Source organism: Cygnus olor, chromosome 16, assembly GCF_009769625.2.
Source record: "Cygnus olor isolate bCygOlo1 chromosome 16, bCygOlo1.pri.v2, whole genome shotgun sequence".
Lineage (NCBI taxonomy): Eukaryota > Metazoa > Chordata > Aves > Anseriformes > Anatidae > Cygnus > Cygnus olor.
Window position 1 is genome coordinate 4,926,135 of NC_049184.1, and position 27,163 is coordinate 4,953,297.

The 27,163-nt window shown below is 53.3% G+C and overlaps 1 protein-coding gene across 2 annotated transcripts in view; it reads left to right on the forward strand.

Annotated features, from left to right (window-relative positions):
* The first annotated feature begins 1,511 nt into the window (after window positions 1–1,511).
* CBFA2T2 (CBFA2/RUNX1 partner transcriptional co-repressor 2) overlaps window positions 1,512–27,163 on the forward strand; it is a 41,233-nt gene continuing 15,581 nt past the window's right edge. Inside the window, exons 1-2 of one of the 2 annotated variants that reach the window (XM_040576269.1) lie at window positions 1,512–1,984; window positions 23,804–23,947. In XM_040576269.1, coding sequence (XP_040432203.1) covers window positions 23,830–23,947 — 118 coding nt within the window. In that variant the 5' untranslated portion in view covers window positions 1,512–1,984; window positions 23,804–23,829. Of the gene's footprint in view, window positions 1,985–23,803; window positions 23,948–27,163 lie in introns of those variants that run through there. The other variant, XM_040576268.1, reaches the window with a different exon arrangement.

Sequence of the window (27,163 nt, forward strand, 5' to 3'; positions counted from 1 at the left end):
AGGCGAGCCTGCCCGCTGTGAGACCTCGGAGCACGGCGTGAGCGCGGCGCTGCCCGGTGGGGACCGCACAGCGCGAGGCGCCGGGCATCGCCTCGGCAGACCCGGGGCCGTAGGAAACCAGCGGCGTTAATTCTGGTGCGAGGGGAGCTGCTTGTTGTTTTTTTTTTTTTTTTTTTTTTTTTGTCTCGCTTCATTGTCTGGGTAATTTAGGGATGGTTTTTCCATCTCGGCTTATGAAATATTGAGAGCTGGAGTATTTTGCGCAACCCTCATCACAAGTGTCAGGAGCCCCGGCGAGCTGAACTTTCTGGGCTGCGACGTTTCGGTGACGCGCCTTGCGAGGAGCTGCCTGCGGCTGCTCGGGGGGGGGCACAGGAGGCAGGGTGGCTGCTGCGGATGTGGCTTGGTGAGCGCGGTGAGCTCCCGAGTGCTGGGAATGCCCTACCCAGGAGCGTTTGGGGCTCGTGAGCAAGTAAATGTCCTGCCACGCTCGCACCAGTGGACTGCAGGTCTCTGGGCTTTCGAGAAACGGGCGTCCCTCTGCTTTGGCAGCGTCGAGCTTGTAGTCTGTTGCTGTCCTGGCAAGGTACCTCGGTGTCTGGTTTTCGAAAAAGTAGCCGGGGGGAGAGCTACAATCGCCTGCAAAGGTTTCAGAAGGATCATAGGGAGCCCAGAACCTGCACAGCTCTGGGAAAGGCAGGCTGGCGCGGTGAATCCCTCCTGAGATCTTGCAACATGCCCGTGCGCTCCCCTGCCCAGACTGCAGAGCAGGATATTTGCTGCAAGCAAACGGCGAACATCCTTTCCCCTCCCCAGCTGTCTGCGTGGCCTCTGGGCGCAGGATGCAGCGTGTGTGTGCGTGTGTGCGTGTGTGCGTGCAGGGGGGGTTATCCCCGGGGGCTGCCCGCCAAGGAGGGTGCTGCTGTGGGGCTGGCGGGTCGGTGCTGGGCGGCTGCTGGTCCCACTGCATGTTGGCAGGGGGCTGCTCGGGGTTAGCAGGGGTTTGGAGGTGGCAGAGCTGCCGAGCGTGGGTGTTGCAGCAGGGTGTGGGGGGGGAACGGTCAAATGCAGCGGTGTCCAGAGGGTTTCTTTTACGAGCCTGCTCTGTTACTGCTGTAAAATCCCTCGTGGGCTTTACTCCACGTATAAAACATTTAGGATTTACATTTTCCTTTAACACTTCCTCTTCGATCTGAGTAATACGTTACACATTTAATTGCTCTTCCTTTGAATTTTCCAGTCCTCATTTGGTACCCTTGCAACATCAGTATCTTGTTATCTTGTTGTTGCTCCTAATTGCTAACACATGCCGGCTTTCCAGCGCTGCAAACCGCGCGGCTGGGGCTTGCAGGGGAGTTCACATGAGAGATTTACGTGCACGGGGAAACCTTCGGAAAATTAATTCGCTGCTTCACCCAACAGCTTACCCCGCTCTGGCTTGCAAAAAAAAAAAACAACCAAAAAACAAAAACCAAAAAAGACGAAGGCTCCTCCCGGCCGTGCAGGGCGATCTCCAGTGGAAGGGGCAGCCCGCTTGCAGAGCCCCGGCTGTCGCCGGCCATAAACATCCCGGTGGGTTGGAGGCGCGGGTGTCAGCCGGCGGCGAGGCGCTGGGAGGTGCGCGCTGGGTGACATCAGCTGGCGAGGCGCCCGGGCAGCGCGGCGCAGGCAGGGAGCAGGCAGGCGGCCGCGGGCGCGCGCCTGGAGCGGGGCGTTTGGCAAGGTGGGAGCTGGTCTGCTTGGCAGGACCTCCCCATCTGGGATCCATCTGTGTTTCCCTGGAACCGGACAGGCGGCTCCAGGCGGTGAGAAATCGCAGATGTGAGGGACCTGACACATGTCCAGCTAATGAAAGGAGAAGGAAGGCTGGGCTCAGCCTGCGCTCCGAGATTAAGAGCGGTGGAGGAAGAGCCCTTTTATTTATATTGCGAAGAAACTAGGTGTGTTCAACAGCGGCTGGATCGCGCTAACCTCGCCGCTTAGGGTAAGCGATCTATTTTTAAACGCGACGGGGGGGGTGGCCGGGCTGCCTCGCCGAGCCGTGCCGCGGGCTCTCGGAGCGGTGCGGGGTCCTCCGGCGCCCCGACCCCACCGCAGGTAGGGGCGAGGGGGGAGCGTCGGCTGCGGCGGGGGAAAACTTGCACGGGCTGCGCAGCTGGCAAAGCACCGAACTCACGGGGGGAGAGCTGCGTGAGGGCTCGCGCTGCGGTGCTGTGGAATGTTTGTTGGTTTTTGTTGTTTTTTTTTTTTTTAATTTTATTGTTTTAATCATTTTTAACCCCCCTGAGCAGGAGGCTAGGATTCGGTGCTTTCTGGGGAAATGGAGAGCCGGGGAGGTTTTTGCATGTTGTAGCAAAATGTGTTTTTTTCCACTGTGCCTGGGCTGCCTCCCGTTTGTGCGTGCTAATGCTGGAGCTGGGGGGAAACCTGCAGAGACGGATTTCTTCCGTCAGCCCCCAGGTTTCCTCAATTTTCCCTGTGTTTTCAGCGTGGCTCTGCATTGTGCCAGAGGACGCTCCTTTTTGTCTCTGCACTCCTCCAGCAGCAAGTGATGCTACCGGCATGTAAATCTCCCGGATCAAGCCGGTGGTACAGGAGCAGACCTCCCTGCCCTGACGTTTTCACTGCCGGGCTGCAGACTGCTGCATCTCGCATCCTGCGTTATTCCATTGCAATCTCCCGACCCCACGGGCGTATTTTAAACCTGCCCTTCCCCCTGCCTCCCCCCTCAACCCCTCCACATTCTTTTTGGGAAGGTTGGGCAGCAGCAGACGCTCCTACAGCCCTCCGGAGCCGCGGGATGTGAGCATCCTCCACGGCACGTTGGCTGAGCCGCTGCCCGGGGGCTGGGTGGCTGCTCCACGAAACGTCCCCGGGAAATCAGCCTGGCTGCTCCTGCCCCTGCGGCGCGCTTTGCGCGGGGCCGAAGCGCTGCCTGGCGTGGGAGGCGCGCCCAAAGCAAAGTTTGGGGAGCCAAAACGTGCCGGGGGGGTCGCTCGCTGTGGAAGCGGAGAGGGAGAGAGGCGGTGTGCTAGGTGGTCCGTGCGGGATGGTTCCTCTTTTGTGCGTTTGCTGTTTGCTTTGTCCAGGCTGGTTCTTGCTGCGCCAAGTGGCGGGGCTTCCCCAGGGAGCGCTGCGTTCCCACCTCGAGGGTTTCCTTCTCTTGGAGTTCGCAGAGGGTTGAGGTACGGGTTGGTCGCTGTTGGTTTTTGATGTTTTAGTTTTGAATAATATTACGAGTCTGCTTCCAGAGACGTGAAACGCTCGCTAAGTGTCCCTGTGTCCCCCGGAGAGCAGGCAGGCAGCAGCTATGCGAGTTGAGCATCTCACAGCGCACCAGCACAAAGGAGGAAAGAAAACCAGAAAACCTCCGGCGAGGTTCTGCGGGCTGTGACAGGGTCTGAAAGCCGAGATCCGTGCTCCGGCAGCAGCCCCCGCTGCAGCAAGCTTGCAGGCTTCCCGACTTGGCTGCGCAGGGCGCGGGAGCAGCTGCTCCTGGGGTCTCGAAGCAGACGGAAGTTTTGCCGGCATCGGCACGGCGTAATTTGGCCGTCTGACAACTAATTGGCTGGTTTCTTGCCGGGGGAAAACTTTTTTCCTTTGCAGGTCCTGTAGAGGAAAACTAAAGGGAAGGAGGTGGGGTGTAGGCGGGGAGGCAGTGGTGTTTTGAGGGCAGGGGGTGGCGTGGAGCTCGGTGGCTGGCGGCGGTAGTTGTGTGGGGATGGGGCAGCGCGTCCGAGTGAAGCTGTTTTCAGAGCTGCCCGCTGGATGACGCGATTTTCAGTGTTAATCTGGAGAAGGAGAAGTCTCGTCTGATTTTGGGTATTACCCTGGCTCGGTCGGAATGGCTGAGGGCCCCCCATAGGTGCCTCGGCCCCGGGGCACCCAGCGCTTCCAGCAGGCAGCAACCGCTGCCAGACCGAGGGAGCCTAGACGTGGAACAAGGGGAGGAGGCGAAGCCGGGGCGGTTTGGGCAAATAGTGACTGCAGGCAGGGATTTGAAGGCTCTGAGGAGGGACGAGAATCACTAAAGGCAAGGAGAATAAGTGGTTAATCTGAGGAGTGCATTACACAGGGAGTGCCCCTAGGAAAAAGAGCAGAAACTCCATTTAACGGTGAAAAGGCCAAAGCAGCGCTGCCAGCCCGGGTCCTGCTCCGTCGGGTGACAGGAGTGAGGGCCCCTGCCGGCCTCCAAGGCAACCTAAGGGAACCTGTGGTCAGGCTCTTGGGTTTGTTCCTGTTTTGTTCCTCTTAACCTTACAGGAGCCGTGCCCCCAGGAGAGGTGGCTTTCCTTTCTTGCTGCAGCCGTGCTGGTAGGATCTTGTGCCAGCCCCAAATCGCCTCACCTCCATTTCAGAGAGCACGGGGCGCTGCTGCACGGCGCTCCCCGTGGCTTTTGGCTCGCACCAGTTGTTGCTGGGGGACTGGGAACAAGAGGGAAAGAACATGGTTTGACTTCAGAAGCCGGGCTGAGCTCTCAAGGCAGCTCCTCGCTGCCCAAAGTGCCCCGTGAGCGCAGTTTTTTGTGAGCTCTTCTGCACTGCTGCCTTGGGATGGGTGAGCCAGGTGGCTCTTGCTTTTTCCAGCTCTGATTTTTTTTTTTAGGGTTTGGACAAAAAACAAGATTTGCTTGACGTGCACGCACAATGTTTGTAGTATAGCTGGACAGCTGAACGAAGTCAGCTGAGGACTTGGGCATATGTAATGGATTTAAGGGAACGCTGGCTGGTGTCTTAAACCTGAACTGGAGGTGGTCGTAATCGGCTGCTGGTTGGGTTTTCCCCGTAATAAAAGAGCTGACTTGTTCTGGGTTAGGTGGGAAGCTTTGCTTTGTCCCAGCATCTAGTGAATATTTCCACGTTGGGTTGCTTGTCAGGGGCTAGGTATGAAGCGGGTTTTGAGAGAAATTCCGGGGTGGTCCCTGGGGACAGCATCCCCGCAGCTTTCTGGGAGCCCGTTAAAGTTTTTGTCTTAATTGACGTGGCATTCGGGGAACTGCTCCTGGTGGGAGCCGGAAAACCAAGCGGCTGTTGAGAGCAGGAGCCGGGAGGAACTGGTGGGCAGCGAGCCTTCAGCTGAGCGGAGAGGCTCGTGTTTGGTTCCCGGCTCTGCGAGCAGTCTGCGAGGCAGGACCTCGACCTTCCCACCGCTCCGCGTGTCAGCCGCTTACGTGCGAAAGGACAATAGCAATTCCAGAGGTTTCAAAGCGTTTTAAAGTGTAACTATCATGGCTTTTATAGGGGCGGTACAGTGGCGTTTTTATAAGCGAAGCTCAGGGCTTTAGGATAACGTGTATGGAGTTCCCTGGGCTCGCTCCCAGCCGTGGGACTCCCGTCTTTGCCACCAGAGGCAGGACGGGACGTGCGGGGGCGAAGGGGGACGGCCCCGAGACCACTGTGAAGACCCAGCACTGCTGCAGACCTGCTGCTGGGTTTCCCCCGCTCCCGGGGGAGGTCCAAGAGTCGGTTTCCCGTACAGCAACAGGACACCAAAAAAAAAAAAGCCGCCAACGGAAAACCCACCCAATTCCCCAAGGCGTCAATAACGGTCCCCCACTGAGCCGCCCCAGCCGAGGTGGGGAGGAAGAGGAGGAGGAGGAGGATGCGCGCGGAGCCCGCTGCAGCCTCGCCGCGACTCAAACCTGTTGCTCTGCGGCAAGCCGGGCGCGCTGAAAGCCCTCGCCTCGCTTAGGATGCTGGCGGAGCGTCGGGGGAGCGGGTGATTGTGGGGGAACAGATGTGCCGTGCGCTGCTGCCGCGTGCCGGCTCTGTGCCGCTGCGCCCAGCACCAGGTGCAGCTATTGTTCCGGCTGGTCCCTATTCATCCGCCCTCGTCTGCTGCGCCCCGCTCGCTCCCTCATTGTTTCCCAAGGAAATTAGCATTAAAAACCCATCCGAAACCCCCACGTCCCTCAACTGCAGGTGACTGTTATTGGCCCCAGCTGCCACCCTCGTGCTTGATTACTTCCATATGGGGTTGTGGCAAGAAGTAGGATCCACTTATTGATTTTTTTCCCTTTTTTTTTTTTTATTCCCCCCACCCCACACACACTTCAGCACTCCCAAAGAACAATGCCCTGAAATCTATTAAGCCCCCGATAGGCTCTGCATCCCAGGCACTGTTACAACTGTGATGAACATTTTACAAGGAAAGCTAATTACACCCTCTCCCTGCCTTCTTCCTTTCTTCAGCCCCCACCCCATAAATGTAAAATAGCCAGAGGGCAAGTGGCAGTAAATTAAATCTTTGCAGTGTCCTGAGAGGAGGTCTCTTGCTAGCAGGAAAAAGTCTGGTGGTCTTTCAATGATTGTTGTTGGGTTTTGTTTGCCTTTTTTTTTTTTTAATCAGAAAATGGGAAACCCGTCTCCCTGGCATGTTTTTGTACCACACCTATAAAACAGACGAGCAGATCCCAACGTGGGTCTGGATAGAAAAGGAGAAAAACAACAAACAGTTTGGTTGTTAATTTGTTAGTGTAGTCAAATGTTGAGAGGAGCTGAAGGGAAACTATATGCAAATCGAGGCTGCAAAATTCTGGGAGCGTGATTTTTCCCCCAGTACGGTGCATGCAGAGGGCAGCAGGTCGCATGGCACCCAAACCCCAAATCTCTTCTGGGTTTCTCGCTCCAGAGCAGCACTGGGGCAGCCCGGTGGTTCCTAGCTGAAACCAGGACGGTCCAGAAGGAGGATGGGTTGTGTGCTCCTGCGGAGGAGCTCTGGGTGTCCCATGGGACACGCTGGGTCTCCCAGGAGGAGTTTGTTCAAGCTGCAGCACTGCAGCTGATGGCTCCTGGCTGAGCAGCTCGCTGGGGGCCGGTGTTCTCCAGAGCGCCCTGGACGAGCTGTTGCGTGCACCGCCTGGAGCTCAGCGGGCTGGCTGGAGAAGAAAGCCCTTCCACGCCCTGTGAGCCTCAGCCATCGCAGCCCGAGAGGCTATTTTGTAGAGGATCAGCGGGTTTAATGGATACAAACCTTGCCTTTGCCTTCTTGGAGTGCCCCAGCAGCCACATCCCCGAGGGTCCGCGTCGTTCCTTGCTGGTGATGCCCTGGGCAGCTCGTGCCCCTGCACTGCTGAAACCCATAAATGTATCCGAATCTGAAACCCACACATGTGTCCGAGTCTCTGCCTAGAGAAGATCACAGATGTTCTCTTCTCTCCTTAGAGCAACCTGTTAAGAACTGGTAATTGTCCAGACTGAAGCAAAACTAAGGAAAATTGTTACAGACTATTTTTACTTTCCTTCTTGTTTTTTTTTCCAGGTTATGCTCAGTCTTTAGAAGATGGCCCTTCCAGTGGAGGAGCCGTATTAGGATGCTTGGGATGGTCAACCTCTGGCCTTGCTTTCTGCCCAAGTCTGAGAAGGGGATTCTCATTTTCCCCCAGCTACTCACTGGAAGGTGTGTTAAAAACAGAAAAGTCTTTTTGTTCGGATAACGCAGCGTCTTTGGGCAAAGCATCCCTCTTGCTAGCCTGGAAGGCGCTGAGGCAAGTGTTTATGCACGTCCATGTCTTTGGGAGCAGCTGGGGCTTGGCTGGTTGACCTCATGAGTAGGAGTGCCAAGTTTCGTACAGGCGAGGACCAGGCTTGTCCGGAGGCTGTGCGTCTCACGTAGGTTCCTTGGCGTTTGTCCGGCTGCCTTCCACCCCGAGGACCACCCTGCCTTGACAGCGGACTCCGCCAGTGTGGTTTGTGAGAAGGACTCGGAATAAAACTCGGGCTGGCACCTGAGGAGATGGGTTTTACTGAAGCAATCGGATCACTTGCTGCACGTGCCTCCTACCTGCCACAGACCCACCCTGGCCGAGCTGCCCAGCGTGAGGCGGGTTGTGCACATCTGGCAGTAGGCTTGTAAAAAACAAAAACAAAAACAAAAAAAACCAGCCCCTTAAGGTGAGTCGCCAGGTAATGGGGTCAGCAGGATGAATGAAGCCAGTAAAACAACCACACGCAGTATCCTGAGCAATTTTCCTCAGACTTGTTTTAAACCCTTCAAAGTCAAATCTCAAACTTAGGGGGTTTCTTCTCCCTAATTAAATTAACAGGCCATATGGTGTTTACTGTGAATGCCTGCAATATGGAAGGAGCTACCTCCTGGATCACTTTCTTTTTCAGAAGAAGCTGCTTTACCTGATGTCGCTGTTCTGAAATGTTCTTTTCAGCAGCGGGTGAGATGGGTTATTTCAGCCACCGCGCCGCCGCTGGTGTCACCTTCTGGTCTGGGAGATGAGCTGTGCCATAACCTTTTCTGTGTCTGCAGCCGCCTTTGTCTTCCCCCAGCATTTGTAATGCTGTTGTGCTGCCCAGTGGCAGCACGTACAGGTCAGGGTTGGTTTTTCAGGCATTTTCACATGTGGGTAATGATTGCTTTCTTGATCTTGGAGCTGAGGAGCATAGAAAACACCTCAAGGTTAGAGTTTGGGTGGGTGTTTTTTAACAACTACTACTACTTTTGTATCAAGGGAAACGTTACCATCTCAGGAGTACGTGAAACAGAAGGTTTTGGAGTTCTGTTCTTTATTAATGGAGTGCTGAAAAACATAACTTTGCTTGAGCTGCTTTTATCTTTACATGAAATCTGGAGGAGGAAATAAAGACTTTGGGGAAGTAAATCACCGGCGTGTTACTGGGCCCTTGTATTTAGGTGAATAGCAAAGGGGGGAAGGCATCTCCAACCCTACAGGAGAAATGAAGGAATCAAAGCTTGGATTTTGCTGTCTGTGTTCAGCTACTCTAAGTCATTTAGCAGGGTTTGGGGTAAGCGTAATTCTTGCGTGCGTGTGGCCTTTGCCATCGGCTCATCCTGCATCTCTGCGGTGTTGGAAGTTAACCTTTCTCTACAATCTTAACTTATTGGTAGATCTCTTCTGCAGGGGCTCACGGGCGGGCTGGATTACCCTTCATCTTCAGCCAGGCTCGCTGTGTGCTGGGCTATGTGGGCTCCCAGGAACAGACACGTTTCCGTCCGCTGAAAACACCCTGCTGCATTAGCATATTCTCTGTAACGTATGCTCAAAGGGTGTTTCTGTGCAGAAGAGCCTCTCTAAAGATAGCATCATGAAGTTCTGTGTTGTCAACCAGGGACACTTGATCTAAAAAACAACATTTGATACACAGACAAGGTTTGCAAGTGCCATCTGGATTCTGGGAGATGAGCTGGGTTGTGTCTGTTTTGCATAAACTCAACCGGAAAAAAAAAGTACTTGTAGGCAGATTAATTCTTCGGGATCACCTGAGCAGGACTGTTTATTCCACGCAAATGCCCTCGGTGACATCGGACACCGGTGTAATCCCATACTGCTGGGCAGCATGCGCTGGTTGTGCATCCTTGGGGTGCTGGAAATAGTCCTGGAGCTCAGTGCTGTGCAGTACTCGGTCCTGCCTGAGTGCGGGACTGAAACCCAGGTGCAATCTATTTAAATGCTTTTGAGCCTGTAATATTTTCATCTGTTCTCCAGCCCGCTGCAGGACAGGACCCAAAGACAATGCAGAGCCCTACAGAAATGGCCATATTTTTAGGGAGATGGGGGTGCAGGGCACACAGATGCCTGTCCTCAGAAGTACACCAGCACCCCGGCAGAAACCCAAAGAGCATCAGGCGCAGCCCTGGGCTGAGCAGCGAGCTTGCTGTCCCTGTCCTCCCAGAGACCTGGCGGCCAGCGGTGCTTGCATGTAAGGTATAAAACATATTTTACTTCGGGGCCTGTTTTTTGACATTCTATTTATCCTCTCATATGCAAATCTCATTTGCCTAATGGGCTGGTGAGTGTAATTGAAAGGCAGCTTGCACTTACATGATAGTGAAAAGTCTCACCTGTGCCCAGGCACAGATGGGTCCCTGCCTGGCTGCTGCATCATTAGAGGGAATTTATAGGCACCGTGTCACAGGCTTTGCTGTGACTGGGGGGAGGATAGCAGCTTAAAACAAACTTGTTTTTTTGCTGTTTTTATTTTTTTTTCCACTTGTTGGTTTGTGGGGTGCCGTCTCTCTTTCCCAGTTTGCAGTTGTGGTGGTCACACTTCTTGTTTAACCTCTGTCACCGCTCCAGGTGATGGCGAGCAGGTTACTGCTGACTAGTTTGTGGCAACCCGCAGACAGACCTAGGAGTTTGAAGCCCTTTCTGTGCTGTCGCAGGACGATGATTTGGAAACAAGTGCATCAGCAGCCACCCCGTTTGCATCCCAGTCCCCTGGGAGCTGGGCCGAGCCCACCCTTCGCTCCGTCCCCTGGGGAGCTCTGAAGCCACCAGGGCTGTCCATGGGAGACCTCCGTCTATGCCGACCGTGTCCGTATGGTGTCTGTCTGCTTGTACAGGGCTCTGGCTTCAAAAGACCTTACAGGCCTGTAGGTGCCCACCCACACCATCTCTCTCCCGGATGCCTTTAAAATCCACCCCACGTGCCTTGCTGCCAGGGCCCAGCGCGGCGGGATTGTGAAAAGCTGGCTGGGTGCAGGGCGAAGGGAAGAGCTTTTTGTGTGGTGATGTGAGGAGTTTTTCTCACAAACGTCCTCTTGGCAGGGATCCCGTGCCTGTCGTTGATCAGGAGTGAGTGTTCGCTGGGCCGCAGGTACCGAGCTCAGCACCCGAGGGGACGAGGCACCTCTGGGAAAGGGGCAGAGCCCCGGCTGGCCAGGGGGCGAGGGACGCCTGCGGCCCTCCCTTGGGACTTGGGCACCTGCACGAAATTGTTAACGCCAGGGGTGGAAATGACTTCTGTACCCCTCTGGCACGCTGCAGGCCTCTGGTTTCATGGAGACCTTGTTTTAGGTCACGTTTGGCGCAGTGTTAGCCCTGGGGCTGGTCGGCAGCGCCTGAGCTCCCGCTCCTCAGCCCTGTCGGGCCCTGCCCTGCGTTTGGGACCGAGCAGGCCATTGGCGTCATCCTCCAGGGACCCAAGGAGGCTCTTCCAGTCATTTTTCCTTTGTCCTTCTATGGCTGCTTCGTTCTGGGCAGCGTTTGGATGTTTTTTCTTGTTCTGGCAAAGAAGACCTGTGTTTTCACCTGACCTGCCCTCCTGACCACGATGAGCTTCAGGGCTCACACATGCCCTGCTCTGTGCTTTACAAACAGGTTGGCTTTTTCTAGTTTAATTTAGGCTTTTGGTAATAGCTTCAGGTGTCCTTGGTATTACTTTTGCCTCTCTGTGGTCTAGTTGATTGGTACAGATGGTGATCTTCTGCCTTGAGATCTTCTCACTTGTTTAAGAAGTGCTTGTGCTTTTTTACTTGGTGCTATTGACCAGTTATTGGTGTGCTGCTTGGGGTGCTGGTATTTCTGGGTCTGTCTCGTATGAGTGGACTTTTTTTATCTTAGTTCCTATATTGTTCAGTCTGAGTATTTTCTGCTCATCAGACACCCTCACCCCTTAGACACCAGATCTGCTGGGCCCATTCTCGTTAGCTTCAGGTCCCTGCATGCTCAGTGCATCCATGATGCTACAAGAAATCCAGGTTTGCTCAGTACTAGCTATTTTTTCAGTCAGTGATGTTTTTTTAGGTTGATTTATAATGATGGGAACCAAATCATTGAGCAGCAGAGCTTGAGAGAAGGAGGAAGGGAAGAGAGATGCAATCCTGAATCATTGTTTTGAAGCTTCTGACTTAAACCATCCTCCTGTGGATCTTTGGTAATTAGGCTTAAAAATTCTGAAATCTTGAATTATTCAATGACTTTAAGGAGAGTTGGTTGTGGCTTTCAATCCATCCTCTTATTTTAAATGAGAATGTTTCCTCCTCTGGTAACTTTCAGGCTGTTCCCCTCAGACCTCCTGTAGTATTAACGCTCCAGGTGCTCTGAGATGCCCCTGCTGTGTGTAGGATACACATTTCTGTAAGGTGTGTCTGCCCTGTGTGCCTCTTCATTCGGGCAGAGCAGGACAGGACTGAGAACTGGGGCAACTTATGAAAAATGCACATAAGAAAAACTCTGCTCCAGCGAGGCAGAGTCACTGTGAAGGCACCATCTAATCTCAGAGATGTTCAGGTAAGAAACCCTTCCATAGAAAGGGGTGCCATTCCTGAAGGAGGCCTGTGTTTGCCTGCCGCTGTTCTTCTCTAACCATTTCTGGGTTCTTGGAGAACACAAGACCCCATAAACCCTGCCCTCAGCAGCTTTCTCCCAGCCCTGGCCCTGCGTGGGCATGCCCTGCAGCATGCTGCCTCTGGGGCTGCCCAGCCTGTGCCCAGGTTGCCCATCCTTGAGGTGTTTTAGCTGGCCCTCCTGGTTCGGCTACGCTTGGAAGTGCAGCTGAAAACCTGCGGTTTTGCCCTCTAAAGCCCTCCTGGTGATGAGCGACTTCCCTTGTGGTGTGCTGGAAGTCAGAGGGGGATTTAGGTGGCAGTCTGCAGCCAGGAGCATCGGGGCTGGGACATGAGGATTTGCTATGCTGGACGCGTTGGTCAGAAAGATCCTCTTAAGGATGGGTGGGAGCTTCTGTAGAAACAGAACAGCCTCATGCCAGTGCATGGGCTGCCTGCTTCTCTGCTTCATCCCCTGCAAAGCAGGCACGGGCTTGCCTGGGACCCGCAGCAGCTCTGCAAACGTCAGCTGGGACGGAGCACGGTGGCCACGTGTCATGATGCAGAGGCGAGTGGTTTGACCTCGATCTCTTTCATTTGAAATAGCATGTCTGCAAGCGCAGAGGTTAACAATGCACCAGCAAATGAAACGGACCCTGCTTGATGTGAGGTTTTTCCCAAAGGGAGCTCCCCGAATGACTGATCCTGGGCAGGCAAGGATTCATCACGTAGCGAGGAGAGAGGGACCGCTGGTGGGAAGCCCTTAAGTAAAAGGGCTCACTGCAGTGACCTAGAAACAGCATCTTTCTCAACATCTGCTAAATTTCTTACAGAATTGGCTAGAAAATCACTTTCTCTTCCACAACTTTATTTTTCCTACTAAAATTAAGATCTGGGGAATAAAACATTGGGCAGTGAAAAAGAAGGGTCAGCAGCCTGGTAGCTCGGAGCAGACCATCGTGGCTTTTTTCTGCTTCCAGCAATGAACCAAACTTGCAGTGTGGAGGCTGCAGGATCTGTCTGCAAGATATATGGGCTGTCCGATGCTCCCTGCTACAGCCTGTGCATACCAGGCAGGGTGCTTGGGTTGGGAACATCACTCTCAGTGCTCACCCGAACGTTTTGCAGCAGCCCTGCACAGAGAAAGGGCTGCATCGGCGGCGAGCGCTGCTGCAGCGTCGTAGCTGTGGCCATGATTTTGCAGCACCGCAGTTCAGCCGCCTGGGAACAGAAGGGCGCTGCAAAATCACAGCCCTGCTGCTGCAGAAATGTTTCCTGAAGGTTCCCTTCCCTGGGCTGTTTTGTTAAAGAGTGAGGTGGGGCAGCTGCAGAGGGTCCCAGGCTCCGGGAGTTGGAGCAGAGGTGAGATGCGTAGCTGACATCTGCCGTGTCCACGTCTCCTCGTCGACAGATGGTAAGCAGCGAGCGCTGCCGACGTTGTGCACACCCTGCTCGTCGTGCCCGTGCCGGGGTGAGTCCGTCCTGCAGCCGGTGACGGCCTCCGTGCCGCTGGCCCCACGCAGGCTGCTCCGCGGGCTGCTTCTCCTGCCGGGGCCGCTCCTCAAAGTCTGCACCAGCATCTCGTAATTTTCTACTGCGAGCCCATATAAATCAGCGGATACGTTTCCATTGACCATTAGGAGCTGTGGAGAGCCCCTCAGAGCTAATTAGTAATAAGAGGATGCCAATTAAATGCTGCTCCCTGGGCTATACTGTCACTTCTCCGATACTGCTGTGTTGAAAAGGAAGGTAACAAAATGGAGCTCAGCGCATATGTATTCCATCTGGAAAGCAGGAGAAGGGTGGAGCCGCTTGTTAAATGGCAAGCGGTCCAAGTTTTAAAAGGGTTTATGAGTGCTAGATAAAATCATATCCTAAATGCGGTCTCAAAGCCTCTGCAAAGGTAGAAAACATTTACAAAAGTTTGAGCTTGCTTTAGTGACTGTTCTCCTTTTGGGGTCACCCGTTTACAGGTATGAAAGTTGTGTCTTTATCTAGTCTATAGTGTTTAATATAAGCAGGAAGAAAAAACATTTCCCCGCCGCAAATTATAGCGCAAAGTTGTTCTATATAACATAGGGGAATTCTCAGAACAAATTAGTTTCTTTAAACCTTAGCAGACCTTAGCACAGCTTTGTTTTAAAAGCAGTACTTGCAAAAGTTTTGAAGGCAGTCTCACCCATACTGAAGGTTTTGTTTTGTGAAACTGGAGTCCTACCTTAACAGACTGGAGGATGAAATGAATTTTGTGCTGTTAGTACCCTGTACAGCAGGCTGACTTTCCCAGAGAGTGCTTGTGCTGAAAGCCTGCTAAAACTGGTGGGCACTGAATAGATACCAAAAACTAGGCCACTAATTAGGAGTAAGAAGAGTTTTGGGGTTGTTCTAAATGGGTACCTCCGTAATCAAGATGTGCTCCTGAGGAGCATTAAGGAGGGGGAGGAAGGTTGCAAGACACCAGTGGTGTGCGAGGGGCGGGCAGCAGAGCTGGTGGCTTTGGCCTTGAGGTGCAGAGGCCGCCTTGCACGCTCGGTGCTGCCGAACGGAGGCTGGAAAGAGCAGGCCTTCGGGGACAAGCACTTAAAGCCAACTTCTTTAATGCCCTCTCATGCCAAAAGATTGGCAGAGATGGTAGAAGTGCTGTATGTCACCCCTGTAAGCGCGGTTAACTCAATTCTTGCTTTCGCTATACGCAGCATTCGCTGCAAGTGAAACTCGGTCTCTTTGTTCCAGACATGACCTTTCTTTGTATGAATAAGTCCCACAAAATGGTCATTTCAAAAAAAAAAAACCAAAAAAACCTGACACCAAGCTGTTGCTCCGAGACTCTTTCTAAATTGTATCCCTTTTGTACTTGTTGTGTCTGGGCTCCGCCGGACTCGGGAGCCGTTAATCTTCCTCGTGTTTTCTCCCCGTGGCAAACGAGAGGCAGATGTTCCCATCTGGAGAGCCCGCACCAGCCTCCGCCGCTCCGCTCCGAGCCCAAACGCACTGGGGTGCTGGGGGAGCCGTGTGGCGGGCAGAGACTTTTGGGGACTAATTCTTCCGTGATTGTCAGAATTGTCTGTCTGATAGCCAGGGCTGCTAGCGTCTGGCATTCGAAACGCTTGAGCCTAATAAGTAAATGGTGCGGGGGAGAAAATATCTCCTCGTATCGGAATAGTGGGGGCGATTGAAAACAAAAAAAAAAAAAAAAAAAAAAGCCTTGATTCTGTGACTTTAAAAGGAGCAGTAAACGAATGGAAGAATGACCAACTCTTTAGCAGCAACTAATGAAACTAATCAGCGGGCGTCTCGGGCGTTGGTCGAATGCAGTTGGCTCTGACGAGGCCCCGGTTATAACCCAGCCGGGTGGGCTGAGCCGTGCCGGGGTTGGCTCGGGGGGGAGCGCTCTCCTGATCCCCACAGCGCTTTCCTTCCCACCTTGAAGGCGAAATCCTGGCCGCTGGCTTGGTTTTGATGCCAGGGAGCCGAAGCTCGGAGCCAACTCCTGATATCCGAGTCCCCGAATGTGTTTGCTTGGGCGTGAGCCGTGCGGGGAGGGCAGGGATTGAGACGGCTTCTTGGTAAGCAGCCCCAGCTCCCAGGTGGCTGCTGAGCCAGCTGTGGGTGGCTGTTCGGCCAGCTTTCACTGTCGTAGTACTTACTCATAGGACCATAGACTCATTTAGGTTGAGTAAGACCCTTCAGATCACAAAGCCAACCAGCAACCTAACACTGCCAAGTCCGCTGCTAAATCATGTCCCTGAGCAACGTGTCCACTTGTTCCTTGGTGTAGGGATACCGGGGGTACCATGCTGGTTTATTTCCTTGCAGAAGCAAGGCTATGAGAATCTGGGGGCCCTGAGCAAGCCTGTGGGGGATTTTAGATGCGATAATAGCTCGTGGGGTGGATTTCTGCAGCCCTTGGTTTGCACCACTGGCTCCGGTATGGATCCATCTCATCCGGTTGGGAACAAAGCAGAGGAGAATTGCTGCAAAGTCCAACCTGGGCTACTGATGAGTCTGTACAGTCAGGAACATTAATAGGTTTTTATAAAAGTCACTGAAGGGCAAGACAGATAACGATCTGCAGTCTGCCTTCAGGAATAAATTATTAATCTTATTTCCCTTATTAACTGCTTTCTGGACTGGTTGCGAACGATAAAATACTTTGCTCTTTCAAGTTCTTCTATCCAAGCTTCGTATTGAATTGAGATTTAAAGTGAAACAGCTGTGTGTGGGAGAGAAATAGATGGCAATGGAGCTACACGCGTTTATTTTTGATTTATAAAATGCCTGTCCCAGACTCAGCAGCTCCCTCCTGAGCGAAGCGAGGCTCTCCTGCGAGGTGCCGAGTCCTCTCCACTCCCACAGCATCTCGCAGATCAGGAGCCTAGATGTGCTATAAACCCAAGCAAAACAGTGTAAAAATAGGCTGATGGCGTTTAGTGGAGGAAGTATCCCTGCAGTAACATAAGTTACCCGCTGCAACAGATGCTGTAGTATCGTCTTATACAACTCCCTGCCTCAGCGCGGAGGCAGGCGGACAGGAGCGAGTGGACTCAGTTGACCAGCGTTGCCACTGACCCGTTTCATGCTCGTGTCCCCCAGTTCTGCCTGTAAGTTCTCATTTATTGACTCGAGCAAATGGAGACCTCTGGAAGCCACCCTGAATGCAAACAGATGTCAATATTTGTGTAGAAATGTAACCTCCTAACTTCAGACCTCTTCGCTCTTCCTCTTCCCATCTCCCTGTCCCCCGGTGAGGGCTTAGTTAACCCAGTCCTCCTTGTCTTCCTCGGGCTGCTGCGTCAGCTGCCTTGTTTCCGATGCTTATCTTCTGCCTTTCCCTTTCATCGCTTTCTGATGCAGTGATGCTGCAAAAAGATAAAATATGGGGTCTTTCCTAGGCGACGTGATTTCATTTTGAGCTTTGGGGAGCTGCCTGGAAGCAGGTGATGGAGAGATTGCGATGGAGCAGCCGTAAGCAGCGTCTGCTGGAAGTCTGAGTAACGGCTCTGTTGCCTTGCATGCAGATGAGAGGTTATCTGCAAGCCTTAGAGAGCTGCAAAGGTGCTCTGCAGATGGCTTAGAGCTGTCAAGGGGAGGGAAAGGCAACCTTAGAGCAGAGGAAAGATGTTAATAAAATTTAAATGTAATTCTTCCCATTTCTCAGTTCCTAAATGTGAAAAATATTAGCTTGGTGGAGACTGAAAACAGATGGTGAGCAGTTGGAGCAGATAAGCATGTTATTCAAAATAAACATTCGCCAAAGCTGGGGAGGTGGCGAACCATATTTCATTTCACCCTATTTACATTATCGGGTCAGGTTACACTGATGCTGCCTCTCGTTTGCATTCAGATTATCAACAGGGAACCCTGCAAAGCAAGCCTACTGCAGCGGGCCCTTGTAATCACAGACACGGTTGGGCTGGAAGGGAGGCTTTGGGGCCATTTCCCTGGCCTTTTCTCCAGGACAATATATCAGGTTCGTTGTGTTAAAGGAACTCTCCTAGACCGTTGGCAGGGTCCTGCCAGCCACCGGAGAGGGCACCGGGGTCCTCGGCTTCCCTCTTGCAAATGGTCTCTCTTACCATTTAGACAAGCTTTGTGTTGCTTTAACCTAAAACTGTGACTTTTACCCATTTAAATGGGCGGGAAATGAGCCTCTGCTTCAAAGGGCTGTTTCTAGAAGGGTTCGTCTGGCTGACCTGTAGGCATTTTATTATTTATGCCTCTAGTCCGAGCGGTCATCTGAGGTGCTAGGGCCAGTGGAAATGGAGACACATCTAGAGCGCGGCTCATCTCACCTGCTTTGATGAATATTTTAGGACGGGCTGAGCTGCCCTCGGAGGTCTCTGCCTTTCAGTGGGCTCCAGAAGGTGCCTGCGTGGCCGGCTCCAAGCAAGCGCCCGCGTGCCCGACAGCTTTGTTGTGCCAGACCTGACCTTGGGCTCTGCTCCGGGACAGCAGCCGGAGAGGCAGGTCTGAACCTGGGGCTCTTTGCTTTGAGGCGAGGGGTGGCTCTTTAGGGTGGCTCTTTAGGTTTGGGGCACATTCTGCCTATTCTATATGAAAGGTGAAAACATTTGCTCCAAGTAAACCTCTTCTCTTCGCCTGAAGCCATTACCTACTTCACTCCTCTGACTTTGAACCCCTAGACAAACCCGTTGTGGACAGGGATGTGTTCAGAAGACATCGACTAAAAGCAAAACCTTGTCAGGGCACAAGCCGTGCTGACGGGGTCTCATTTTGAGACTGCCGTCTCCATCCTGCAAGCTGCAGAAGCGAAAAGCTGTGCGGCACTGTATCCTATTTAATGTGCTTCTTCCTTATTTCTTCCAACGTGTTTCATGTTTTGACTTCTACAAAAAGCTGGAGCACGATAAGCTAGAGTGCCTGAATCTACCGAACGGGTTTGTGAGAAACAGTTCAGGCTCCGTGCAGCTTTTGGCAGGAGGAGCCACAGCATCGGTGCCAGCGCAGGCGGGTTCCTCCTGCCTTCTGAGCTGGCGACAGAGAGCCAAGGGGATCCTAGACCTGCATCAGAAATACTTGGAGATACCAATGTCTGTGCTGTGTGTGCCCTCCAAACACTCAGCCACTGGCTTGAATCGCTTTCCTGTAAAGGAAGAGGAAAGGCTTTACTCTCTTGAGCTGGCAGCAGGGTTTAAGAGCCAGCACATACTCCCTGTGCTCACGCAGGGGTTGCTGTATGGTGGTAGTTGTGCCCGTATAAACGTTATTATGTAAATTTGTATAAAGCTCTGCGTTCTCTGTATCATATCGGTGGCTGTCTCTCTTCCTGTGCCCTTTGCTCTCTGCAAACTCGGGGCTCAGCTGGTGCCGCCAGATCAAGGGTTCTGCTTTTGCGTCGCTCTGCAGAGCCAAGAGCAGAGCGACGGGTGTGCTGGGCTGTCCGCCTGCCTCCCCGGGCATCCGCGGCCGTCCTCGGGCTCCTCCTGGTCCTGCTTTGCTGGGGAAGGTAACGTCCTGCTTCCATCACGCAGCATTTTTCTTTCTTTTCTTTACTTAGTTTGCTCTCTAATTGCTAAAGGCATTTAAGAATTAATTTCAGCTCCCGAGTATTTGAGATAGTCCCTAACGTGTGACTATTTTTACTCGTGCCTTTTTCCTTTTCTCAAACCCGCAAGCACAAGGAGATTAATAAAGCGGCTTCTTTATACAGTTTACAATGGGAGCAAATGTTAGCCATTCTTCTGAGGTTACCTATCGTAGCAACACTCTCTTTATACTAAACGCGATAGCCAGAAGACTTCTTTGAAGAAAATAAACCCAATGAAATCTGTCTGGGTGTTCAGACTGCCTGCTCCAAGGCATGTCCTGCATTGTACAGCTCAAGGGAGCTCAAGCCTTGGTGAGCACAGCGTGGGGCTTCTCCCCTGAGCACCACTCGGAGCCCCGGATTTTCGCCTGATGTGTGCAGCTTGGCTGTTCCTCCTCTCCACGCAGGGGACCTCGTGGTCTCTTGTACACCTGGGTCCGTAACTGGGACACACGGTATGTAGGGCACGCAGCATAAACTTAAATATGCCTACAGCTGTCCCCGATCCAGCCAGAAGCTTTGCAGCATCTGAAATCTGTAACTCCGATCGCTGTGAAATCTGCTCTTCAGACTTCATCAGCTTTTTGAGAATATGAAATTCTCACACCAAGCCAAGACTAAAACAGCATTGCCGTGCTTGGGTTTTGCTTTGCTCCAAGTGAATCATCTTCCCATGTGGATCTCCAGCACTTCCCGGGCCTGAAGGCAGCTCTCCCACCCGCCCCGCGTGGCCACGGCGCTTCATCCTCTTCCCAAGTTGACATTTGCTGTTTCTGGGCGCCAAGTTAGCGCGTGGCGCTGCGAAGTCTTGATGGTTGGCAGCTCAATGGCAAAAGCGTTGTGCCATAAACACATTCAATCTGTGTCCTGCAGGCTCTGTTGGAAAAATAACGACACAACATTTGTAAATGTTTCAAAAGGAGATGCCATGAGAGCAAACCTTCCAGCCGAGCCCCCTCCGGCAGGGACGGCGGCTGTAAGGAGCCCGGGGTGGCTGCGCGTCTGGCACTGAGGTCTCGGTTGGGGTTGGAAGGAAGCCTTTCTGATGGAGAACCCATCAACATTTCCAGCGTAGGCAGACGTCCTGCTCTGAGACTCGGAGCATTCGGTCATTGACAAGAATTGCTCTTTTTGGCGGTGTGACCCAAAGAGCCCCGGTGGCACTGAAGCACGGTTTCAGGTGGCTGACGTGCTGCTGGGACTTGCAGGCGTTCTGAGGAGCTTCTCAGCATCCTCTGTGCATCTGGGTGTTGCCATTGGTGAGCAAGTAAATATATCCAAACACCGAAATGTGGAAGAAAGAGTTGGGGAAGGCGTCGTTCCGCCAGGGACAGACCCGCTGGCTCGTTTGTAGCCCCGGGTCAACGGGAGGCTGACTCGAGTCCTCGTTCACGGTCTGCTTTGCCCACATGACTCTCATTAAATGGATGTGTTTGGACTAAAAATCGGGAGTTTTAGAAAGATGGTTTTTATCTGTGTTTATAGATGCCCCGGGTCATTAGCAGGAAGCTTTTAAATTTAACAGTCCTGTTTGCTTCTTGCATGTCTGTCAGCGCGCCCGGAAGAGGAGGTGTTGGCTTCTCCCGGGGCTTGGGTTCGGTGCCTTGTGCAGTAGCACGGCGGTGACTGGGTTTATTTTGGGGGAATAAACTCCATCTGACTTCCCCCCGTCCCCCCTGCAAATTAACTTAATTAGCTCTGCTTTCTTTGCAGGTGCTCCGGCGCCGTATTTAACATGCCCTAGGACTGCTTTAGGAGGAAGGAGGAGAAACCTAAAGGATTGGTCTCTCTTCCCCGATGGAGCAAGCGAACTCAGACCAGGCTCTGACTCTTTGGCTCTTCTGCTCCATTTGCTTAGGGTGGGAAGAAAGAAGGGGTTTGTTTCCTCCAGCCCTTGCCATAAATCTACCCGCTGGAATGTTACCTGTGTGCACGAACACTGGTGGTCTTCCTGCGGCCGTGTGTTGTTAGTTGTACGACTGCTGTGTTTGTGCACGAATGGCAGGGAGAGGCACGTCAGTGTCAAATCGTGTGAGTGGGACCAAACGCGTCTGAATAGTTGGCAGTATCGTATTAGTGTCGTTATTACGTTATTGTGTTAAAATTGCTTGTAGTTTCCCATGGCTTTGGTATCTCTCCGCTTTGTTCGTGGTAGCAAAGCCTAGCAAATTCTGGTTTTTGAAGGCAGGCTGAAGCGAAGACACAAACCTGCTCCCGTGGCAGCACCACGAGCGTGGATTTCACAGCGATTCCAGCCCCACCGCCCCAGTTACTCCAGCGGTGCTGAAGTGGCAGGAAAACACGGGTCCCCAACATATATTCATCGCTGCCCCTGCCTCCCCCACATAGCCCTGCAACCAGAAAAAAAAACCGCACTAGGAATAACGAACTGAATTTGTTACCTCGCTGGCTTTAGCGGGGACGTGCCATAAGGGAAATAAAGGAGCCAGCTCGTGCAGGGCGCGCGGTGGCAAGGCAGGTGCTCGTGCCTCGCCGAGCGGATTCCCGGCCAGCGGCTGCCTGCGGAGGGCTCGCCTGCCAGCTCGCCGCGGCTGCGCTCCTGGAGGCGGCAGCTTCGTTGTCAGAAGTGGCGGAGGAGCAGGTTTGGTGGTGGTGTTCCCGAGAAGGCTTCGCTATCCGCTCAGCGCTTCTCTTTGTGGGAACGCAGCGTTTAATAGGAGCTGCCGGAATTTGAGAGCTGGTTTTCTTACAGCTGATAGGTATTTGTAAAAACAGTGGTGTTGTGTGGCACGGGTGCATTTCCATGCCACCAGCGGTTGATTACGGCATGCGGTCTCTCTAACAGCAGTTTAAAGAGGCATCACCTGCCCTTAATTATAGGAGCCAGCTGTCCCAGGCGCAGGTCAGGACGGTGGCTGCCCTGTGTTGGTTTTTCCAACGGTGGATTTGGAAGCACTCTCTTTCAGCAGGCGATGCAGGCTGCGCAAGTGGCAGGAGCCCCGGTCAGATGCTAGCAACGACCAGCATCCATTTGGCAGGGGCATCGCGCGGCGGGGAGCTCGCCAGCCGAGCTGCACGTGGCGGAGGAGACCCGGGCAGAAGAGCCCTGCCTGGCAGGGAGGGGGCACGCACGTATCGCTCTGCTGCCTGCCTCCGTCCCTGCGACGCGCTGCGAGCTCCTTTGGCAGCGTGCTGAGCAGCGACGTTTGCTTTCCTGGGAGCACAAACCCATTTTGCGGGTTCAGATGTCTCCGCTTACCAACAGCAGCCGAAGAAAATTGCTCCATTTCACCCTCTGTAAGCATCGAAGCCTCGGAGTTTCATCTCTTCTCAGCTGGATCGAAGGGGAGCTCTCCCGCTGGACTCCCACTGGCCCCGCTGCTCACCACTGCCGGGTGCTGGTGGTTGCACCACATCGAGCTGCTCCTCTGGGCCCTTGGCTCCATCGCCCAAAAAGCAGGTGGCCTGAAGCATGGCATCCTCTGGGCTGCACGCAAGGGAGGGAAGGGGAAGACAACTGGCAGCCCCTTCCCTCCCCACGCCGCCCCCAAACCAGGGCACAGATGGACATGCTGGAAACCTGTCAACGTTTTTGTGAGGGGCATGCTGGAACGCAGTCACAACTCGTTAGTGAGCTAATCAAATGAGACAGGCGTCGCTCGGAGGAGCAGAAAGTGGTCAGCGCGTTGCCGAAGGGATGGCTCGCGTCGGGTGGCCCCGCGCTGCTCAGCGGAGGTTGCGGTGCCCAGTGCCTCCTGGGGAGGTTTTGGCTGCTCTTCGGAGATGCTCAGGCTTCGTTTATAGTGTCAGAAGTATTTTTCTGTCTGGATTTAAAAACAAAACAAAAAAAAGGCTTGCATTAGCACGTATTTCCTATTTCTGTCTTGTTTCCTTCCGAGGATGAGTTCGGAGCCTGATGCTGGAGCGAGGAGTGCAGCCACCCCAGCCGAGCTGTGTTAGACACTGGAGATCCCACACAGGAGAGCGGCTGCAGATGCCTTGTGTTGACTTGTTTTCAAGACACTTTGACAATTTCGGTAGCTTGCTGGCGTGGATGCCACCCGCCTCACAGCTCAGACCCGGCAGTGGTTTTGGAGAAGTCATCTCGGGGCCAGGCGCAGCAAACACGGGGCGGTGCGCGCTGCCTGGGCGCCCAGCCTTCGGCAGCAGGCGGGAGGCGAAGGGCAGGGGCTGTGGTTTCGGCAGGGGCTGGCGCTGCCTCCAGGCACCCGTGCGCTTCCTTGTGGGCCAGGAACTGCGTCGCCGCGTGGGCTTGCTCGTGCGTGCGTGTGCGGTCGCGTCTGTGCAGCGCGGGGAGGCTGCGCTCGGCGTTCACGAGGGAGAGAAGGGGCACAAAACGCTCAATTTGTGAGTTTGCTTTTAAAAACCAAACATGCAACCAACCCCTGAACTGTGATGGGCATACCTGGGAGTATCGAGGGGATTTAAAGGATGAGGGGAAGCAAAGCAAATAGGAAGATGTTTGTGGAAGCATTTTTGGGCTTGAGGGGTGAGAAAGAATGGTCGAGAGACTTTGATGGTGAACATCAGCATCCTGAGCCTGTCTGTCAGGGTCTAGGGGTGCCCACTGCACCCCAGGTGTGTGGCCACCTGCACAGGTCCATACCCTGCCCCTTCCTGCATGCAGAGCAGCCGGGCAGGCGTGTGTGACTGTCCCTCCTCTCATCTTCACCACCGCAACTCTGCTTCGCGAGCTCAGTGGGGAAATCCTCGTCTGTGACTGTCAATAACGTTACCACATTCTCTTTGTACAGTTGCTGGTGAGAAGAGGGTGCCAGTGATGCCCGGATCGCCTGTGGAAGTGAAGATTCAGTCCAGATCCTCTCCTCCCAACATGCCGCCGCTCCCCCCCGTCAACCCCGGCGGCCCCCGGCCCGTGTCCTTCACCCCAGCTGCACGTAAGGCACCAGTAACACTGCCTGTCCACGAGACTAATTCCAGCGAGGAGGGAACTTGGCTTGTAGAAGTCACTGGTGGGGTTTCAGCTGTTTGCCAGGGCCGCTCGCCAGCATGGCGAGCATTGGCAGTGCCGTGTAGTGGTAATGGAGCGAGGGCTGGGGGCATCCTGCTGCTTCGCTGCTTATGCAGGACGTGTGATGGGGTCTGTAATGTTCCCCCACCACCTGCCAGCTCCTGCCTTGGCCCCAGTGCTGTTGCAGTCGCTTCAAGTCACTCTCCTTGCAGGTGCAGCCCTGATTTCTGCAATAAACTCCTTAAGAAATTGAAGTCTTTTATCAGGTTGGCTTCAAAGGAGCCAAGAGCTGGGCTTTTCACTGTATCTTTGGAGGAGTTAATTCCCACTCTGCTGTATCTTGCTTTGCAGACAGCATTTCTGCAGCTGAGATTAGAAAGTTTTCGTCTTTTAATTTCCCAGCCTCAGAAATTCCTTGCTGTCCATCCAGATTCTCTTTTCTCCATGTTTGCTTCATAATCTTTCCTATTAAGCTACAGTTCATCCTTGTCCTGCCCAGCCGCAGAGCAGCCTCGCACACGCCAGCAGCTTCCTTCACCTAGCAGGGTGTTGCTTGGAGGTGGCTTCCCCAAATGGCCTTTTTCTAGAAAGAACACAAGCTCCTTTTTTCCCCCCTTATACAACATTTAAGCCATCGTCTTTTAAAAGCATTATTCCAGAGCAAAGCAGTTTTACTTAACATTTGGGCTTGAAATTATCTTACCCCCACAAGTGGCACATACATACTTTTCAGGCTCTGCCTGCCTTTTATTCCCCGTGCTGACAGTCTCCCTAGCTGGTTTTGTATTGCTTTGCTATCCACAGTGGTGTCTGGGATATCTCACAGTTTCATGTTGGCAGGGGATTTCGCAGATTTACAATTCAGCCTCTCTTTCAGGACACTCACTAATGTATTGAGTGATGCTGGCAATAACGCTAATCACTGGGTTATCCCGCCAGACACGTTGTCCCCATCTTTATACACTGAGGGTTTTTTAATGGCTCTCCTTTTGCGAAGGCAGAAAAAGACCATTAGCAAAGTGACAGAAATTAATTTTTCCAATAAGGTTGTTTGACACACTGTTAAGGTCCAAGTAGCCTGAATCTGCTGATTCCAGATGACTTAATTGCCTCTTTTCAAGAGAGATGAGAGCTACAACCTGTAATGAAGTTTACTCTTGCTTTTTAACATCTCAGCTGTGCCTAAGGGTCTTGGTCAAAGCCAGCCTGTGCGTACCCTGCCCTGTAAAAGCCCACAACATTGGTAAGCGAGGAGGAGCACGCTAGAGGAGGGCTTTGCCTGCATGCAGGCAGCAAATCAGTAACAGAAGGGTTGGAAAAACAAGGAAAGTCTTAGACTGTTCAGTACCTAAAGCAGATTTTAATGGTGTTGCCCTAGGCGATGACTTTTCTGTTCCTCCTCACACCTGTAATTCCACCAGGGTCTGTGCGCCGTCTCCCCAGCCCCGCGCTCGCTTGCTTCGGCGCTGCTTTCTCATCTGGAGCACAGGACCTGGTAAGGCTCCGTGGTCTGTGGCTGAGCGGATCCTGGAGATAGGCAGGATCAGATAACTGCCAGCTGCTCTGCGGTAATCCAGTTTGCAAGAGGGTCAGACAGGGTGAGCCTAAAAATGCTGAGAGCAGTTACTGGAGCTGCGTCCATCTAAAGACAGCCCCGGCTTGCTGGGCTACCGCAGCATCGCCCGAGTTCATCAACCGCTGCCTCCTGCCCTGGGCAGCTCCCTGCCCCTGCAGCCCCTGCAGCCCCTGCTTCTTCCTGCCTGCACACAGAGCAGCCTGCGCTCTCCTCCTCTTTCCTGTGAAAGAAAAGAGGAAGAGAAATAGAGAATGGGGCAAAGCGCCTCGGCCGCAGGCTTCAGAGAGCACAGAGCTGAGCAGCCCGCCTCTGCTTGAGCGGAGCTCCTTCTGGGTGGCTTTGCCCCATATTTATAACATTTGTATTATGAATTAAATGCTCATTATGAGTATTTGTCATTACCTTTCAAATTAGCTCGGTGCTTGCTGGTACACCCCGTATTGCTAATCCTGTGGGTGCGTGCAGTGTCTCTGCAGGACATATCTGCTCCTTTACTGGCTCAGGGAAGCCGGTGTGGACAAGAAGTTCTCAAGTTGCATTGATCCATAACAGAAGGCATGAGCTCATTTTGCCTTTACACCTCTGTCCTCACAGTCTGAAATGAGAATTTACCTTCATTTCATCGTCCCTGTGTGTGCAAAGGGACGTGTCTTTGTTATGCCCCAAAAAAGTCTTTCACCCCTTGGTTAGCACGAGCCAGCTTTGAAGGTCTCTTCAGCCTTATCTTTCCCTTGGATCTTAACTGACTGTGGTTCATCTTCCCCGGGCTCACCACGGCAGGTCCAGGTGTGTGGAGCCTGCACAACCTTGGTGTGCCTCAGGGCGGTTTAACTGCTCAAGTACGTCCCGTATTTTTCTCTGAAAACCCCTAACCGGTGGTGTTCTTTGGAAGAGCCAAGAAGCAATCTTAGTGAAACCGCGGTGGAAGTTTTTGCATCTTTTACGTGCTGTGCTCCTTCAGGAGCAGCACACGCCTTCCCCTGCCCGGGCATGCCGGGGTGCGAGGGCAGCTCTGGCAGAGCGATGGCTCTGGTGTCCTTCAGCACTCGCCTTCACAAAGGGTTTGGGTCTGGGCTTTTAAGGATAACCCAGTGCGTCAGCTGAAACTGTATTTAGATGATGTACTTTTCACCTCTGAAATTCTGGGTTTGTGAGGAGTTGGGCCCCAAGCGCACAGCTGCTCTCCACCATTTCCCAGACACGACTTCAGATTGCACAACTGCAGTGTGGGGATGTCAACAATTTATTCTAATCCCTTGCGGACTTCCCAAACTTCCACAACCAAAGTCTGTTTCAACATGCTTTCTGCTCAGAGGAGGCAAAGTCGCAGATGGGACCAGGTTGGGAAAACAAGCGTGCTTGCGAAACGCCCTGCAAGTCCCTGGGGAGGCACGCGGCTGGGCGCACGGGGCAGGAGGCACCCCTCAGGACGTGCCGCCAGCCCTCCGCAGCACCTGAGCTTCGGTGCCTGTCAGCAGGTCCCAGGCTGCGGCGAGCACTGCGGGCTGCCTGTAAACGATGTGGCTGGGGGGGGATTATTGGATCAGCTGGGGTCATTTTCTGCAT